The sequence below is a fragment of the Ictidomys tridecemlineatus genome, chromosome 15 (genome assembly GCF_052094955.1).
Source record: "Ictidomys tridecemlineatus isolate mIctTri1 chromosome 15, mIctTri1.hap1, whole genome shotgun sequence".
Lineage (NCBI taxonomy): Eukaryota > Metazoa > Chordata > Mammalia > Rodentia > Sciuridae > Ictidomys > Ictidomys tridecemlineatus.
In genome coordinates this window covers 26,751,580-26,772,430 of record NC_135491.1, presented here as the reverse complement: position 1 = coordinate 26,772,430, position 20,851 = coordinate 26,751,580, and the positions used below count along the sequence as shown (strand labels likewise).

Here is a 20,851-nt window from a genome sequence, read left to right as displayed (position 1 = left end):
ACTCCATCCATTTACCTGCAAATGCCATGAACTTATTCTCTTTTAATTCTGAGTAATAATCCATTTTGCATATATACCACAGGTTGTTTTTTTTTTTAATCTATCCCTATGTTGAAGAACATCTAGATTGGTTCCACAATTTAGCTATTGTGAATTGTGGTGCTATAAACATTAATGTGGCTGCATCCCTGCAGTATGCTGTTTTTGGGTCCTTTGCTTATAAACCAAGGAGTGGGATAGTTAGGTCAAATGGTGGGTCCATTTCAAGTTTTCTAAGGAATCTCCTTACTGCTTTTGATAGTAGTTGCACCAATCTGCAGTGCCACCAGCAATGTTTGATTAGTTTTGATTTACATTTCTCTAATTACTAGAGATGTTGAACATTTTTTTTATATGTTTGTTGATTGCCTGTTTATCTTCTTCTGAGAAGTGTCTGTTCAGTTTCTTAGCCTATTTATTGATTGGGTTATTTCGTTCTTTTCATGTTTTTTGAGTTCTTTATCCTGGAGATTATTGCTCTGACTGAGGGTGTGTGTGATAAAAAGTTGCTCCCATTCTGTAGGCTCTCTCTTCACTGATTGTTTCTTTTGCTGAGAATAAGCTTTTCAATTTGAATCCATCCCATTCCCAGACCTGTTTTGGAAGTTGGGACCTAATCTGACATGATGAAGATTTGTGCCTACTTCTGTTAGGCACAGGGTCTCTGGTCTAATTCCTTGGTCCTTATTGCACTTTGAGTGAGAGATACGGGCTTAATTTCATGTTTCTGCATGTGGATTTCCAGTTTTCCCAGCACCATTTGTTGAAGAGGCTATCTTTTCTCCAATATGTTTTTGGCGCCTTTGTGTAGGTATGAGATAACTGTATTTATGTGGGTTTGTCTCTGTGTCCTCTATTCTGGATCATTGGTCTACAAGTGTATTTTGGTGCCGATACCATGTTGTTTTTGTTACTATTGCTCTGTAGTGTAGTTTAAGGTCTGGTATTGTGATGCCACCTGTTTCATTCTTTTTGCTAAAGATTACTTTGGCTATTCTGGGTCTCTTATTTTTCCAGATGAATTTTATAATTGCTTTTTCTATTTCTATGAGGAATGTCATTGGGATTTTGATTGGAATTGCATTAAACCTGTATAGTATTTTTGGTAGTATGGTCATTTTGACAATTATTAATTCTGCCTATCCTAGAACAAGGGAGATCTTTGTCTAGTATGAGATCTTTCCATCTTCTAAGGACTTCTCTAATTTCTTTTTTAGTGTTCTGTAGTTTTCATTGTAGAGATCTTTTACTTCTTTCACTAAGTTGATTCCCAAGTATTTTTCCCCCCTAAGGCTATTGTTAAGCGGATAGTTTTCCTAATTTCTCTTCAGAGGATTCATCACTGCTGTACAGAAATGCGTTTGATTTATGGGTGTTGATTTTATGTCCAGCTACTTTGCTGAATTCATTTATTAGTTCTAGAAGTTTTCTGGTAGAATTTTTTGGATCCTCTTAAGTATAGAATCCTGTTGTCAGCAAATAGTGATAGTTTGAGTTCTTCTTTTCCTGTGTATATCCCTTTAATTTCTTTCACCTGTCTAATTGCTCTGGCTAGAGTTTCAAGAACTATGTTAAATAGAAGTGGTGAAAGAGGGCATCCTTGTCTTGTTCCTGTTTTTAAAGAGAATGCTTTCAATTTTTGTCCGTTTAGAATGATGTTGGCCTGGGGCTCAGCATATACAGCTTTTACAATGTTGAAGTATGTTCCTTTTATCCCTAATTTTTCTAGTGTTTTGAATATGAAGAGGCGCAGTATTTTGTCAAATGCTTTTTATGCATCTATTGACATGATCATATGATTCTTATCTTTAAATCTATTGATGTGATGAATTACATTTATTGTTTTTCATATGTTGAACCAACCTTGCATCCCTGGGATGAAACCCAACTTGATTATGTTTTACTATCTTTTAATGTGTTTTTGTATTCAATTTGCCAGAACTTTATTGAGAATATTTGCATCTATGTTCATTAGAGATATTGGTGTGAAGATATTGTTCTGTCCTTGATGTGTCTTTGTCTGATTTTGGAATCAGAGTGATATTGACCTCATAGAATGAGTTTGGAAATCTTCCTTCTTTTTCTATTTCATGGAATAATTTGAGGAGCATTGGTATTCTTCTTTGAAGGTCTTGTAGAACTCAGCTGTGAATTTGTCTGGTCCTGGGGTTTTCTTGGTTAGTAGGCTTTTGATGGTATCTTCCATTTCATTTCTTGAAATTGATCTGTTTAATTTGTGTATGTCATCCTGATTCAATTTGGGTAAATCATATGACTCTAGAAATTTGTCCATGCCTGCGATGTTTTCTATTTTATTGGAGTACAAATTTTCAAAAAATAGTTTCTAATTATCTTCTGTATTTCTGTAGAGTCTGTGTGATATTTCCTCTTTCATCATGGATTTTAGTAATTTGAGTTTTCTCTCTTTTCTCTCTCCTTCTCTTCCTTAATGTGGCTATGTGTTTATCAGTTTTATTTGTTTTTTTCAAAGAAACAACTTTCCATTTTGTCAGTTTTTTCAGCTGTTTCATTTTTCAATTTCATTGATTTCAGCTCTGATTTTAATTATTTCCTTCCTGTCTTCTACTACTTCTGGTGTTAATTTGTTCTGATTTTTCTAGGGCTTTGAGGTTTTTAAATTATTTTTTTAAATACCAAGTTGAAAAATAAATGACATCTATTAGTGCTTGAATAAATGATTATAAAAATCAGTTTTATCTTTTCTTAGGTTGTCTTAAGGGTCACATATAAATCAGAACATAACACTTAACACTTTAAAATCTTGAGAGTGAACATTGTTAGTAAGAAATAGTGAGTTAATCTTTTATTATCATCTGATACTCCTTGTAGACTTAGTAAATTGTCATAAAAATGCAATTTTTTAACTTTACTTTTCTGTTATTTCTCTAGTGTTATTGATAACAATACTTGTAGTGGAAGGGATCGCTGTGGCCCAAAAGACCCAAGGTAAAGTACTTACAATGATAACTTACTACTTGTCCAGAACAGTGGGATGGCTTAATTGAAAGGACTGAAAAAAAAAATTTGAGTACTATTTCTATAATCCTTCTGCATATTCCAATAACCTAAGGCTTTCTGTCAACCTATCAGCCTCATTTAACTGGATGTAACTTGTTAACTAGGCTAAATCATCATCAAAAACCTTCTCCTGGTAAATTAAAAAATTTTGGCATCACCACTAGTTCCTAGCACACTGGATTATGTGTAAAATATTTAGTAATATTTATACTTTATCACTAAGCAAAAATAAAAACTCCCTTGTTCCAGTGAAAACAAATGAAACATTTCTCATTTCACCTTATTTGAAGCTCTTTGGTCCTATTCTAAGTATCCTGATGTAGAAAAAAAGATTAGTGTGTTTTTTGAGCCAGAATTTCATGTCATAGTTGGGTACATTTCCTTATAACCCTAATTGTTCTTTATTTTTGTCAGTTATACATGTACATGATAAAAATCCAAGTGTACTAAATAGGAAAAGAACCAGTCCTCCTCCTAGCCTACCCCAACCACCTTCTTGCTCAATATAAATAACTACTTTTTTAAACTGATTGTTTGGAATTTTCTCTCATATCTTTAAGTAACATGCTGTTCTTCTATTTCTTGATTATTTCAGTTTTAAACATCTGATACTGATTTCTCACCATGGAAGGTGAATAATTTAGCTCTTTGACACACCTACTGTTCACCCCCATCCACAATGTTCTCTTCCATTTTTACCACCCTTCTCAATATAGTTATATTCTGGTTAGGGTTTATATTAAGTTACTCATCAAGTTTTTTCAATATGAATTTTGCATTTGGTTTTGGAAATTTGGGGGTTTTGTTAAATTTTTCAAAATCTCTCTCCTCCCTCCATTTTCTCCGTTCTCTCTCTTTAGGAATGCCATTATTTAGTTATGGCTCTATTGTTGTTTGTTTGTTTGTTTGTTTTCCATCTGTCTTTTTGTTCCCTGTACTGGGTGACTTCCTCGGCTTATTCTGTAGACCAGGAATTAGGAAACTTTTTCTGTAAACATTCAGATAATAAGTATTTAAGACCATACAGTCTCTGGCACACCTACTCAGCTCTGCTGTTGGTGTGAAAGTAGCCACAGACAATACATATACATGATGGGCATGCATATATTCAGTAAGACTTTATGCACAACCACAGGCAGAGGTCAGATTGGCCCAAAACTTTTTCTAATATTTTCATTTCTTCTGTTTTTGGATGCATTCTTGTTTTATACATATGCTTTTTAAAAGAATGTCCTTGTTCTTGTTTTATTTATGTATTTGCTTTTCTCTTTCTCAGATTAAAGTTTTATGTTGTTACTGTCTTTTAAAAAAATATTTTTCTTACAGTCTTTGTTTCCTTAGAGTTGCTTTTTCTCTCTTTGTTTGGGTCTGATTTTCAAATTAGTGGCTCTAAATATTCAGTGATTACTGAACATCTGTTCAGATTTTAAGAGGGGCACTGAAAAACTGCTCATTAGCAGTCTGCAGGTGTAAGTAAGGATTATCTGCTGTGGCCCTCACTGTGGAATGCCCTTACATTGGGTATCTCCTAGGTCTGCATCATTGAATCTTTAGGAATGATTAGATTTCCCAGGAAAGAATCTTTGCATTTCCCATTTAGAGACTCCATAACTCACTGAGGCCTTTGGTGAGCCCAGTAGAAGAAGCCCGGGAGTGTCATTCAGTGTGTTAGCACTCACTAATCAGTCCATGGGCATTTTTATCCTCAGCTACACCTGAGGTCTCCTATTCCATTAACTCTGTTTTACCTTCTCCAAAGAAATAATATATGAGCAGCAGCTGCCTAGATTTGTGGAGAAGCTAAAGTATATGAAACAATTCATATACAGACTATGTATATAAAAACATCGTCATATTATTAAAATTACCAGTTTCACATAACTCCTCACTCTACTTCTAGAACTACCAGTTATTTCTTTTGTATCTACCTCCTTGTACTTACAAGTTTATGCCCTTAAAAAAAAAATCCTTTTACTGATTTTTAAGTGGAACTTGAGGAGGCAGCAGAACTGAATACTTGTGTTCAACTACAGTCTTTAAAATCTTTCTGTAATCTTTGAATATTATTTGACTTTTGTGTTAAACTAAATACAAGGATGCCAGAGATAACTCCATAGATCCTTTTATTTTTATGTCAGAACTGAATTTTATTAAATTTTACTGATTTATCAGATTCTCTTATATGGTTTTTCTATATTCTCTACATGGCAAACTTATCCTCCAGCACAAAGTTCCTCTAGCAAGCACAGCATACACAATCTTACTTCGTTCTGTGCTCAGTTTGTTGAACTAAATTTGGCAGTGGTTCTTACAAAATTTTATATATATATTACAGAGTGGGCAATTGTTTGGAAAGTTGTTGGGGAAAAAGAAAAATGCTATTCTGCTTTACTATAATTATGTTTAAATGCTATTTTTCCCTAAGATGGACAAAATATTGGAATCAAACACATTCCTATAACCCAGTGTGGCATTTGGGTTCGAACCAGTAACGGAGGTCACTTTGCTTCACCAAATTATCCTGAGTCATATCCACCAAACAAGGAGTGTATCTACATTTTGGAAGGTATTTGACCAATTTTTTTATTGGATGAATTTTCTACTTTGTTGCAAAATTAACTGCATTGGTAAAAATACCATGTTTAAGCTAGTTTGAACAAAATTTATATTTGAATTAAACTCTAGTAATGATTAATATTTCTAAATATTGAATACATTAACAAAATGATAATTGAAATTTCATGAGAATTTTGAATCTCCTAAATTATGATTCAGTTAAGTGCATCAGTACGTATGAGAAATTCCTCTGATAAAAACCTAAACTTACTGGCATTTTTTATTAGTCTTCATGCAAATTTATGTCCAAATTAGTGAATTCCCTTCATTTCTTCTGCTTATTCTTTTGTGTGTCATGATACATTTTATCTCATGAAATAAGTAACCAATAACTTTTCGAAGCTTCAATTTTAATCAGTCATATACATTTAATTTAATAAACAGCATTTGCCAAAGAAAAGGTTACAATAGTTCTATAGAGTACATTATTAGTATTGTAAAATATGACATTTATTGTGACTTATAAAAATTCTCATTATGATCCTTATCTATGAAGCATTAGAGTGATTGTTCTGTTTTTCTCATTTGTTTGTACATTTATATATTTCCATTTCTGTTGCCCTGATTTGCTTGCTTTTGTTTTATAGCTGCTCCACGTCAAAGAATAGAGTTGACCTTTGATGAACATTATTATATAGAGCCATCATTTGAATGTCGGTTTGATCACTTGGAAGTTCGAGATGGGCCATTTGGTTTCTCTCCTCTTATAGATCGCTACTGTGGCATGAAAAGCCCTCCATTAATCAGGTCAACAGGGAGATTCATGTGGATTAAGTTTAGTTCTGATGAAGAACTTGAAGGACTGGGATTTCGAGCAAAATACTCATTTATTCCAGGTAAAGAATAATCTTTTCAGTGGTTGAGTATCTCACCCTGATTGCAGAATCCTAAGGCTAGAAAAGAGATAATTTGGTCAAGTTAATAAGATCAAGACTTTAAAGGGATTCTCAAGGTGAAAAGGAAATTAGTCTATGAACAAATAAACCTTAATAAAACTTGGAACTAGAACCATATCATTTGAATTTTGAGGCATAATACAGATGATATCACATTTTCTTATTTTTCTTGTGTTTTATAAAACACATACTTAAGGTCCACAATATCAAAATAAATGTATTTTTAAATAATTTCAACATATTGTTTGGTTTTCACAATCCCCACAAAAATTTTGGCAGGTTTTTTATTGGACTGATTTGACTTAGCCACTCATTTGAATAAATGCTCTTGAAAATAATGAGCAATAGAAAAAATACTGTTCTGCACTTGTAGGTAAAAGATCTGGGTTTGAGTCTTTTTTCTGTCACCTAATAGCTGTAAGACCTAAACACAGAGTTGTACCTGATATTTGCCATTGGTGAAAGGGGTAATTCCTACTGTATTAGTTTCCTGAGACTGACATAATTAATCACTACAAATTTGGACACTTAAACAATAAATATATATCCTCATAGTTCGGAGATCAAAAGTTCAATCTACCAAGACCTTACTCCATCTAGGAACTCTAGGGGAAAATCTATTCTTTGTCTCTTCTAGCTTTTGGTAGCTGCTCCAACACTTCTGGTATCATACCCATATTGCTCCAATCTCGATCTCCATCTTCACATCTCTTTCTCCTCTTAAAATCTTAATTATATCTTTCATCTTGTAATATTTGCTTTTTAAAAAATATAAGGTTATACAGGTTATGGGGATTCTGATGTAGATGTATTGGGAAGGGGCACTGTCCAACCTATTATAGGGTCTTACCTACCTCTGGTTCCTAAGAATGCTGTGACAACAGTCAGAACATTATTTGTTTGCCCAAAAAATAAAAATAACTTATGTCAGTAAATGTTATGGAAATTTTAAAGTTTTGCCTTAATATTTATTTGCCTACTGCTAAAATGACAACATTCAAAAAAAGTAAAATTTGTCTTATAATCTTAATTTTTTTAAGAATAGTTTTAGGTTCATAGCAGAAATTGGGTAGGAAGTATATATCATACACCTCTTGCCTCTCATTACCACTTTGCAGCAGAGTGGTTCATTTGTTAAAATCAATGAACCAACATTGACACGTCATTATCATCCAAAATCATAATTTAGAGTTCATTCTTGGTTTTGTATGTTCTATGAGTTTTGACAAATGTATATTGACATGTATATTATAGTAGTATACAGAACAGGTTCATTGCCCTAAAAATTCCATGGGGGTCCTCCTATTCATTCTTCTTTCCCCCATACCACTGGCATATAGTGATCTCTTTACTATCTCCATAGTTTTGTCCTTTCCAGAATGCCACATAGAATTGAAATCATAAGTATGTGACCTTTTCAGATTGGCTTTTTGCTCATTGAGCCATATGCACATAAGGTTCCTCCATGTCTGTTTATGGCTTGACTGCTCTTTCTTTCATTTTTTTTTTTTAGCACTGAATGAAACTTTATTATCAGATGTACCACAGTTTATCCATTCTATTAAAGGATGTTTTGATTGCTTCCAAGTTTTAGTAGTTGGGAGTAAAACTGCTGTAAACATCATGTGTAGGTTTTTGTGAGGATGTAAGTTAACTGGTTTGGGTAAACTGTGATATATATTACAGCATGGATAAAACTTGATACATGCTAAAAATAAAATTAGCCAGAAACAAAAGGATCAGTGCTATGTGGGTTCACTTATGTAACATATCTAAAGTGGTCACATTCATACAAACAGAAAGTAGAATTTAATTGCCATTGACTTAAGAAGGGTAGAATGAGGAATTAGTGTTTTATGGATATAGACTTCCAGCTTGGGATGATAAGGAAAAGTTCTGGAAATGAAGAGTGGTGGTAATTACACAAGTTAAAGGCCAACCTTGGCAACTTAGGAAGACCCAGACTCAAAATATAGTTTTAGAAAGTGCTGGGGGTATAGCTCAGTGTTAGAGCACTTGGTCTACCAAAACACTGGGTTCCAGTGCCCGAAAAAATTATAAAAGCTGGCTTAGTTAAAAATTGGTCAGGTATTTGATTTCTATTAACTGAAGACACTATTATAAAAATAATCTTACATATGATTTATCAGTAGCAAAAACACTACTCTTATTTGAGTAATGTTTTAAGATATTTTTAAAAGAATCACCTTGTATATTAAGATGCTTAATTTGGACAAAAGAAGCTCTTTTTCCTCTATTTTTATATATTATTAGAGAAGCTTTATATGGATTATAGTTAAAATATAGACAAATTATGAAATTCATAGGATTTTTAGATTTTTTTGACCTTTCATTTGCTCTTTATGGTGCTTCAGAGTTTCTACAGACATTATATTTAATTTTATTCAAATGACAATAATGTCAGGAAGATTGTGTTTTATAGATCCTATTTTATAGATGAGGAAACTTAGAGATGAAGATTTTCTTGTAGGTGGCAAATATAAGAGTAGGAGCTGGGGTTGTGGCTCAGTGGTAGAGCATTTGCCTAGCATGTGTGAGGCACTGGGTTTGATTCTCAGCACTACATATAAATAAATGAATAAAATAAAGGTCCATCAACAACTAAAAAAAAAATTTTTTTTTAAATCCAGGACTAAATTCTAATTCTCTAAGCAACTTTTTCTTTTTTTGTTGCCTTTGTGATATAAGTAAAGATTCTGCAGTTTCATTGTTAGAAGAAAGGAAGATGTTCCTTGTCAAAATAAGTAGGCAATGCCTAATTTGCTAAAATGTGGCTATATTTGCTGTTATTAAAAGTCATGTTTATAAAATAAATTTTTTGTTATTATTTTATTATCATTTTTATTTGTTCCACTTAATTGTACATGATAGAATGCATTTCAATTCATCATACACAAATGGAGCACGACATTTTGATTCTCTAGTTGTACATGATGTAGAGACGCCCCATTCATGCAATTAAGGGTAATGATGTTCATCTCATTCCACCATCTTTTCTACCCCTATAATATAAAATAAATTTTGTCTAGGGAGTGGTAAATCTAAAAGAAAATTATTAACAGTTGTAAGAAATTGTCTTTTAATGAAATTCTCTAATGTTAAGATAGAGGCTCTCAATCAGTATTACTTCCTGGATTTAACTAGATAATTGTGAGAATTTTAAAACAATAAGGATAAAACCTTAAAATTCTTTCCTTCATATGAAAAATTCTGATTAACTTGCCAGTTAGCTCCTGACTTTTTCACCCAGTACCACTTAAGATTTAAATTTACTTTTGACATTTTTCTGCAAAAGGGCTGTAGTGTCCTATTAGTTGTCGCCTTTTAGCAAGGATGAGTTTAAGTTTAAAAAGGACAGTCCCTGGGACGTATTCTGAATAAAGCTCCTAATTTATTTCCACTTTTTTCCAATTTGTAGTTTAATAAATTAAAGACAGTTTTAACAAGAATTGAGCATACCATTACATAAAATAAACTATGTATGAAATAGGTTTTCCAAGATAAGGATTCTGAGACATTTTTGACTCTCCAGCAGTTTTTTTTTATTCTAGTATTTTGGTGAATGCAGGTCATATCTGAACTTTAAGGTAGTATTTAAAGAAACCCCTGTCTGTAATTTTTAAAAATTTCTTGTGGTAAAATGTACATAGCATAAAATTTACTCTTTAACCATTCATAAATCTCCAATTTGGTGGCATTATGTACATTCACAATGTTTTGCAACTATCGCCACTACTCTTACTATGCAAAAAAATAAGACAAATTTTAATGTGATTCAGCCAAAATAACTTTCATTTATTTTTAAAGGTTGCACTAATATTCCCTTGTGTTACCACATTTTGTTTATTCCTTCATTGGTCAACAGACTACTACTTTTGGTAATTTATGTGAGTTTTCAAGCAGCATAAGTTATTAATTCATGATGGGATCAAAAATATGAACATCATCATTAAATAAATATTGATTCTGTAAGTGAGTTCATAAATGGACTGTTGAGGTAAACTAATATTTAAGCCTTAAAGTAATTCAATACGAATAACTTTCTTCTTTTTTCTGTTACAGATCCAGACTTTACTTACCTAGGAGGTATTTTAAATCCCATCCCAGGTTTAGTATATTACCTCTTTTTCCCCATGGCATTTTTGATCAGTCTTGTTTTCCTTTGAACGTCATTCATTTATTCTCTCTAGATTGCCAGTTCGAGCTCTCAGGAGCAGATGGAATAGTACGTTCTAGTCAGGTAGAACAAGAAGAAAAAACAAAACCTGGCCAAGCAGTTGATTGCATATGGACAATTAAAGCTACTCCAAAAGCTAAGGTATTATTATGTATTGAGTCACTTCAGGGAAGAACATAAGATGTGATTTGTATAAATTGTTGCTTTTGTTCATGCAAATATTTGTTGATTATATAAACTGATACTATAACACTACAACTTTAAAAAAAAAACTTTAATTTTACTTCACTTACTTTATTGGACACCAGCACTGTTAGAGTTAAATAAACAAATATAAATTTCAGGAAGTTTACAGATACATTAAGGTTCTTAATTTTAAAAGTCTAAGATTCTAAAAATCTAGTTGGATTTGGTGTCGTATATCTTTATTCCCACCTACCGTGAAGGTTGAGACAGGAGGATAGCAAGTCCAGCCCAGGCAATATAGCAAGACCTCATTTTAAAAAAAAAAAAGAGCTTAAAATCTGTATGTTCCTAATGGTGAGTACAAATATTGATCAGTTTATCATTAAAAATATTTTGTTTGGGTAAGAAAATTAGGCTGCAGGAGGTTAGAGTCTTCTTGGAGGTCTCAGAGTTGGTTATACTAACCAGTGTAAAATATGTTGAATTCTGTGTTCTTAACACATCAACTGTCCTCTACTAACTATGTAGAGCTTTCATTTAGAAGTACCTCAGAGAAGAATGTTGTAAATAACTTTAACAGGTTGAGATTGATTGCTAATTAAGGAATATCAACAGAGTCAAAAATTAGATTTAATATATGTTTATGAAGAGAGACGGGGTGGGAGAACATACCTTTAAAAGAATTATGAAAATCAGATTTATAGCTGGGCATGGTGATGCACGCCTCTAATCACAATGGCTGGGAAGGCTGAGGCAGGGGAATTGCAAGTTCAAAGCCAACCTCAGCAAGTTAGTGAGGCCCTAAGTAGCTTAGAACTAGAACCCTTAGAGGGAGATGACTGATGTGAAAGGGTAAATTTAAAAAAATATATCTACTGGGGCTGGGGTTGTGGCTCAACAATTGAGTGCTTACTTACATGTGTGAGGCACTGGTTTCAATCCTCAGCACAACATAAAAATAAATAAACAAAATAAAGGTTTTTGTTCATATACAACTCTAAAAATTGTTTTAATTAAAAATATATCTACTGGCACATGTCAGTGACAAAGAATGTATTTTTATGGGCTTGTTCTTAGAATGGGGTTGGAGGTAAGGCTGGGTGCCCCTAGGACTCTCACTAGAAATATGTCTTTGGTTTTGGGATATGAGTTTACATTCCCTGCTCAATCCAGGAACCATGGAGCCCCCAAATTAACAAAATGGTCCTAGGCTCATAAAACCTTTTGAGGCATCTAGCAAAAAATAAGTCCAGAATAACCAATAAGGCTACAGAGTTGCCATTCATAAACCACCATCTTATGAATGATAATGTCACACATCCAAAAGAAAACACCTATGCTCACGACCTACCCTTGAGATAAGAGTAGACAAAACAATCAGGTTGTCTCCAAAAGGATGCTATTTAGATTGTCACTAGCACCATCGATAGCAAAACAGAAGCTCAACAACAATAGAATAATATCTTCAAAATTTTGAGAGGAAAAATAATGACTGACAACCTCCATTTCCATATTAAATTTTATGATTCAAAAATGAGGGCAATATTGAGGTAATTCTAGGCAAAAATAATAAATGAAGCAAATGCTATAGTTAAAATCCAAACATATCCTGCTTACAGGAAATTTTGAAGATGGAAATTAAAAAATAACAGGCAAATACCAAAAGAGAATGGATGGAACTATAAAAATAAAAATCAAGAAGGTTACCAATTCACAAAGTTAAAATAATGTAAAATTATTACAAATTAATGTAGCCTCAGAATGTTTAAGCTACAGATTCATCATTTTCAGGGGAAAAGTAAAAAATCCAAAGTTACAATGGGAACATTTTTTTCTTCTTAATGATTAATTGACCAAATGTATAAAAAGTTATTAAGGCTCAAAAGATTTAAACAACACAAGTATACCTAATCGACATGTATCTTGCACAGAACATCCAGAGAACATTCATTCTCTACGTGTGAAACATTTATCAAAACTAGTCTATAGAGTTGGCTAATAAAGGAAATTTGAACATACACCAGTGCTTGGGATTATGCAGAGCTTTCTTTGAAAAAAAATACAATTAAACTAGGAATCGGCAACCAGGAAATTACTTTACAACATTATATATTTGGCAATTTGTTCATATATTTGGAAACTGAATAATATTCTACTTATTCATAGATCAGAAGAAATCAGGATAGAAATTTGAAAACATTTAAAACTCAATTAAAAAATACCACATGTCAAAAAGTTGTAGGGGGCTGGGGCTCAGTGGTAGCATGCTTCCCTAGCATGTGTGAGGCACTGGGTTCGATGCTCAGCACCACATAAAAGATAAACAAAGGTATTGTGTCCATTTATTAAAAAAAAAAAGTTGTAGGATGCAGCCATACACCAGTATTTTGAGAACTTTTAAGACCATACACACTTCCATTAGAAGGAAAAAAGCTTGAAATTTAATGAGCTAAGATTCAACTGAAGACTTAAAAATGACAAATCTGAAGAAAGATAATGATTTTAAAAGCAGAAATAAATTCTTTAAAAATCAACAAAACCAAAAATTAGCTCTTTGTGAAGGATAACAATAAGCAATTCACTGGCAAAATTAATCTAGGAAAAAAGACACATCCACATAAAATCAGAATTGGAAAACGTCATAAATAAACTACAGCAAAGGTTAAAAACTCTTTAAGGAACTCGAGCCAAAAAAAAATGGTCAAGTAATCTGAATAAACCTTTCTCAAAAGAAGATACACAAATTACCAACAAGTATATGAGAAAATGCTTAGCATCGCTAATTATCAGGAAAATGCAAATCAAAAACTACAGTAAGATATCTTAGTGTTACAATAGCCATTATAAAATACCAAAATTAACAAATGTTGAGGAGGAAGTAGAGAAAGAGGAATTTTTATACATCATTAGTGGGAATGTAAATTAGTTACCACTATTACAGAAACAGTGACATTTTCTCAGAAAAAAAGTAAGAATAGTTTTTGATATATGATCCACCAATTCTGCTACATAGCACATATCCAAAGGAAGAGAAATCAGTATGTCACACAGATAATTGCACCTTTATATTTTTGCAGCATTATTCACAATGGTCAAGATATGGGATCAACCAGTACAACAAATTCTAAATGGCAGGGAGGAGCTAATGACATTAAGAGACAATTAGAAGTTCAAACACTGTGTTTGATATTAAGAAATTGGCTGATTTGATAATAGTGTAGAGGTTACTTTTTAAGTGACTTTAACACTACATAATGGAACTATTTATAGATTAAATGGGATTAGTCTAATAGGTAAGGGGCAGAAGTGAGGAGAGACACAGATAAAGTTTAAATAAGATTGAAATGATAATTGTTAAACTTGAGATAAGTGGGTATATAATTTATTCTGTCTGCTTTTTTTGTTAATAAGTGTTTTAGGTTATCATAAGAGAATATCATAAACAGTTCTTTACTAGTATAAAAGAATGAAGTATACAAGCAAAAGAGAAATATATCTGAAGTTTTTAGAAATACTTATTATATGTAATTTCTATCAGAATGGAGGTGATAGTCAGTTAAAAGATAACTTGTTAGAAATTGTCCAATCTGAAATAAAAAAAAAATATATTGAGAACGAATTAAGAAGCCTGTATGACAATTTCACTAAGCCTAACATATTGTTTTAAATTCTAGAAGGAACAGAGATTAGTAAAGAACAAATACTTCAAGAAATACTTGCTACAAGGTTCCAAATTTAGTGAAAGACATGAATTTTTAGATGTAAGAAGCTCAGTGAATACCAAAGAGGATAAAAAAGTTACAAATAAAATGAAATAAAATTTAAATAAACCAAGGCCTACACACATCAAAACCAAATTATTTGAAACCAAAGATTGAGATCTTAAAATCAGCCAGACAAGAATGGTGCTTTCTAAGGAAGCAGTGATGATAATGATTGGGTTTATCTGTAGAAAATCATGAAAACCAAAGATGATAGTTCTAAATCTTTTTGAGTGCTAGGAGAAGAAAAAAAAAAAACTGGAATGAGGGCAAAATGAAGGCACACTCTGGTGAAGAGTGACGAAGAAAATTTGTTGTCTATAGGCCTGTTATAAAAGAAATTACTAAATGAAGTTCTTTAGAAAAAAGAGAAATAATACTAGAAAGAATGATGGAATTAGCAGGATGCATTGGCACACTCCTATAAGTCTGGGGCTGTTAGGAAGAAGGATAATAAGTTTGAGGCTAGCCTCAACAACTTAGTGGGACACTAAGCAAAATAGCAAAACCCTGTCTCAAAAATGCTGTGGAGCCTAATGTGGTGGGAGACACCCTGGGGATGCCAAGGCAGGAGGATCGAAAGTTTAAGATAATCCTCAGCAACTTCATGTTTCAAAAAGGGCTGGGGATTATTTAATCTCCAATACCCAGAGGGGACAGGTGGAGGGTTGGAGCGTCATGGAACTTCATGAATGAAAGTTAATGAACAACAAATGTCTGGGCAAATATAAACCATCTTACCAATATCAAGAATGAAAGAGGCTATCATTCTACCCATTAAAAATAATAATAGAATATAGTACAGCTCTATGCTCAAACATCACATGACTGGATATAGTCAAATTCCTTAAAAATCTACATGCTACCAAAAGTGTCCAATAACTATATGAAGTAAATCATCCCATATTTATTCAAATATTGAATTCATAATTTAAAATCTAACAAAACCCAGGCCTAGATGGATTTGCCAGCAAATTGTACCAAACATCTAAGAAAAATGATGCCTGTTCTTTACAATCGCTTCCAAGAAATGAAAGAGGAGGGTACAGTGTAAACTAATTTTATAAAACACAATACTCTGATATCACCAGAGATGTAAGGAAACTACTTATCAATTCATTAAGAAAAAGATGCCAAAACCCTCAACAAAAGATTAGTAAATCTGATATAGCAATGTATAAAAAGTATACTATATCACAGTGAAGAGTGGTTGATCCTATAAATGCAAGACTGATTGAGCATCTGAAAAAAATATAATTCACCATAAAAGAGCTAAAATTGACCTTAAAAAAAAGATACAGACATCTCCATTTGTTAGAATTCAGTACCCATTCACAATAAAAATAAATCTCAAAAAAGTTTGCATAACCTGATTAAGGGTATCTACAAAAGCCTCCTGCTAATATCACATTTAATGGTGAAAACTTGAATACTTGTCCCTTTGGAATTTGTAACTAACTCCTATTAAACACCATACTAGAAATTGTAGCCAGTGCAAAAAGGAAAAATAGATACTGTCTTTGTAGATTTACGTGATTGATTATCTGTATAAAAAATTCCATTAACTCTACCAAAAAAAAATTTAAATTCCTGAAACAAAAATGAGTTTAGCAAGTTTGCAGGATATAAAACCAATATACAAAATATACTAAGTCTGTCTTATTATTTACTACTGATACCAGTCAGTTGAAAATTAAGAAAACAGTACCGTTTCTAAAAAGCTTCTTACAAAAATATGCACCATCCATAAACTAAAAATGTGTAGAACACTGATTAAAAGATTTAGAGACCTAAATAAAGACATGCACTGTGTATATGTATTAATAGACTCTGTAACACTAAAATATCAGTTCTTCAGAATTGATTTGTATAGCTGAACACAATTCTCATCAAAATCCCAGTCGTACTTTTGTAAATATTAAGAAACTAAATCTAGAACTTAATGGTAAGTAAATAATACTGTTAAAGAATGAAGATGGAAGATGGAGACTTACTATAAAACTTCAGTAATCAAGATAATGTGATATTGACAAATTGGTACAGGTCAATGGAACAAAATAAATAGCCCAAGAGATTAGATTTGTGTAAACATGGTTAATTGCTCTCTGACATATACACAGCAGTTAGTGGAGTTAGGGTAATCTTCAGCAGATGGGGATGGAACAATATAAGTCTGCAGTTTTAAAAAATGCACTTTGACATTTGGAAAGTACCTCACACAAAACCTAAATATATATTATAACCATAAACGTTAAATTGTAAGTATCTAGGAGAAAATCTTTTCTTCCTTTTCCCCCAATGCTGGGGATCTAACTTGACCTGCTCTGTGCTAGCTAGGTATCTACCACTGAGCTTTACCCCAAGCTTCAGAAAAAAAAAAAATGACTTTGGGTTAGACAGTTCTTAGATAGGACACCAAAGAACTATCCATAAGTGAAAAATGTGTGTATGTGCGTGCACGCATAAATTGGACTCATCAAAAAAAAAGCTTTTCCCTGTGAAGGATGTTATTGAGTGAAAAGCCACTGGGTGGGAAAAGGCTTTTGCAAATCACCGTTTTTTCTGGAAGACTTCTTTTTTCCAGAACTGAAACTCAATAGTATGCAAACAATCCAATTCTCTTAAAATATTTTTTAGTTGTAGATGAACATAACACCTTTATTTTTATGTGGTGCTGAGAATTGAACCCAGTGCTTCACATATGCGAGGCAAGCGTTCAACCACTGAGCCATAGCCCTAGCCCCAACAACCTAATTTAAAAATTTTTTTATTCTAATTTGTTATACATGACAGCAGAATGCATTACAATTCATATTCCACATATAGAGCACATTTTTTCCATATTTCTGGTCAACAACCCAATTTTTAAGTGGGAAAATTTTATTAGACAATTCAAATAACATTTAGTCATTACAAAAATGCAAATTAAGACCACAGTGAGATAGTAGTATATTACAATGATATACTGCCATTAAAACTGATTATTTTAAAAAAAATAATACCAGACCAGACTTGGTCGCTCTGGAGGTTGAGGCAGGAGGCTTGCTTTAAGAATTAACGACTAATCATGGAAACAGTGACACCACCTTCCACCAAAAAAAATAAAAGAAAGAAAAAATGCTGAATCCTGGAAACCTAAAGAGTAACTGTAACTCTGATACATTCCTAATGGGAATGCCTGTAACTGATACATTCCTCGTGGGAATGCAAAATGATATACCACTCTGGAAAACATCATGGTAATTTACTATAAAATTGCCATGTGACTCTGTTTTTTTCTGAATGTGTACCCAGGAGAAATGAAAGTGGTTCATATTATAAACAAGCAAATATTTATAGCAGTTTTGTCCATAATAATCAAAAGCAAAGAAAGGCTCAGGTTTCTTCCAATAGACTCAGGCATATCCAGACAGTATAATCTTTTCAGCATTAAAAAGGGACATTCTATTGACAAATGCAATACTCTCAAACAAATCATGCTAAAAAAGCTATGTACTATATGACTTTATATATAAAGTTCTGGGAAAAGTCACACTATAGGACAGACACTTGCAAAGTAGCAAGCAACTTGACAGATTTTCCCTGGAGGCAAGGGTGGTTCAGGGAACATTTCTTGAGATGTTAGCAAGAAGTGAGTAATGGAAACTCTTAATCTGCTTTAGGAGCATAAATTGCTATAGTCATTTGTCAGCATACTCTGTTAAAGCTGAAAGGTGATGTTAAAACATAGTAAGTACAATTCTGGATAGATACCCAAATGAAATCATCATTTATATGTGTAATGAGAATACAAGAATATTTGCAGCAGTATTAATAAATTTTAAAAGTGAAAGCAACTAGAATCCCATAAAAAGATGGAAAGTGGTTTATAAGTGATAAAAAGTTTTAAAATAATACTATATATTTTTTAGATTCATAAACATTAAAATATAATTACAAATCAAACTAAAGATACATAGGAAGGGTAATGGGAACACAGGCTTTAATCGAATCAGCAATACTTTTTTATATTTGACAATATTTAATATTTAGATATTTATTTCCATGAAATTAAATGATATGTTTTATAACTCCATATTCCTCTTTATTGAAACATTTTGTGAAAGATAATTCCACATTCACAGATATTTTAGGAGTGTTATCTGGATTATTGACTAGTAGAGATTGTGTTACTTTTCATTAATTTTTAAGTAAAAAAGTTATACACAGTTATAAAAAATTACTTCAATCCTTTTTTAAAAATTGTTAAACTTGGCGGGGGTGGGGGGCCTGGAGTTGTGGCTCAGTGGTAGAGCACTTGCCTACTGCATGTGAGGCACTATTTCAATGCTCAATACCACATTAAAAAAACAAAGGTATTGTGTCCATCTACAATTTAAAAAAAAAATTTTTTTTTAATTGTTAAACACAGGGCTGGGGCTGTAGCTCAATGGCAGAGCGCTTGGCTAACACATGTGAGGCACTGGGTTCAATCCTTAGCACCACATGAAATAAATAAATATGTTGTCCATCTACAAATACAAATAATAAAAATAAATAAAATGTTATATCAGACATTAAAAAACAATGTTAAACACAATGAGCAAACACCTGGTTTTATTTAAGAAATTTAAAGAAAAAAGGCCATCATAAGCACTGAATACTTGAAATAGTATAAACTAGTTAATGAGTGATATTTAAGAAAAATATGCCACTTAAGATTATATTTTAGTAAAAGTACAATGTAAATAATTCAGACATCTTGGTAATTTAGCTGATATTTAGCTTTGCCAGTTCAAAATTACACAAAGCTAACTAACTTACTACTTGCTCTGAGCGCCGTTATATTGAATATAACTGAGCATATGGTCCTCTGATCAGAAGACCTTAAAATCTAAAGGAGGAGATAATTATAGTATTAGGGATACCCACCACCATGGAACTATGAGCAGGGTGATTTGGTTATATAAATAATGGTGAAATCTATAAGATCTAATGATAACATTTAAGAAAATGCAATTTGTATGTTAAAATACATGCATGAAAATAAGTTTTAGAATGGAAAACCTATTACATAACTAAATGTCTGACATTCTCATGGAAGTGGCAAACTGGTCATTTCAAATAAACCAAACTTGGTCAAAATTTGAGCTACATTTTAATTCTGCTTTTAAATTTCATGCCCTCAAAGTAGTTGAGGTAAAAATATGTGACAAAACTTTTTGTTTTATTAAGCCCTTTAAGTAAAAGGGTAGGGGTGACTTACCACAACCTCAGGAATAATAACTAGAAAATGTGTACTCATTAGGTATCTTCAGTGGAAATTTAGGGGAAATCTTTATTCTTTACTCATTGAATTTTTATTTTAATTTTAGAGTGACACATGAGTATCTACAGTCAAGAGGGTGAGAGGAGTGTGGGTGTGGGTGTGCGGGTATGTGTGTGTGCATGTGTGCACATACACATGTGTGAAGCAACCTATGAAGTGAGAAGAAGACACTTTAGACTTAGACTAACCTGGGTTCAAATCCTTGCTCTGAATAACCCTGGGCAAGTTCCTGAGTCTCTTCATAAATAATGATACCTACCTCATGAACCTCTTCTAAAGATTAATGCTTTGCCTTTTTAAGCCAAAGATGTATAAAGATGTAAAAGAAATATTCAAACAAGAATGAGCCAAGTGTATTTTAAGAAAACTTGGTGCCAGTTTTCAAACTCCCTGTAAAATTTTAATAAAGAAGATGCTAAAGGTGTTACTTTGAAAACACAGTTAATATCATCCAGTCCAAAAAATATAGAGCGTTTTAAGGGGTGGAATGTTAAAACATCAATTAAGTGTGCAACAGTAGAGTAGTGGGTAAGTGAATGGTAATACATTGTAGGAATGAGCATTGTTTTCAAGAGTGTAGATGATATTCTGATGGGTTATAACAAAACTAGGATACATATATCTTCTATTTCCTGTGATTAAACTTAAGTATTAAAATGTACAGGAAAACCGGAAGAAAAATATTAATCACATTTTTAGAAAAATATAACCTTTGAATGATTTATTTCCTCTACCTATCAGTACCATGAGATTGTTTTATAATGAAGAAACTCGTAACACAGTTAAAGCCTCTTGTTGCAAAACTTAA

At 32.4% G+C, this 20,851-nt stretch overlaps 1 protein-coding gene across 4 annotated transcripts in view; it reads left to right on the top strand.

Moving 5' to 3' along the window:
- Positions 1-20,851, top strand: part of Neto2 (neuropilin and tolloid like 2) — a 62,488-nt gene that overhangs the window by 15,204 nt on the left and 26,433 nt on the right. Inside the window, exons 1-6 of one of the 4 annotated variants that reach the window (XM_078032255.1) lie at positions 2,974-3,006; positions 3,674-3,709; positions 5,504-5,644; positions 6,282-6,530; positions 10,674-10,718; positions 10,802-10,929. In XM_078032255.1, the coding sequence (XP_077888381.1) occupies positions 3,703-3,709; positions 5,504-5,644; positions 6,282-6,530; positions 10,674-10,718; positions 10,802-10,929 (570 nt within the window). In that variant the 5' untranslated portion in view covers positions 2,974-3,006; positions 3,674-3,702. Of the gene's footprint in view, positions 1-2,949; positions 3,007-3,673; positions 3,710-5,503; positions 5,645-6,281; positions 6,531-10,673; positions 10,719-10,801; positions 10,930-20,851 lie in introns of those variants that run through there. The other 3 variants (XM_040279095.2, XM_005318144.3, XM_005318143.3) reach the window with 3 other exon arrangements.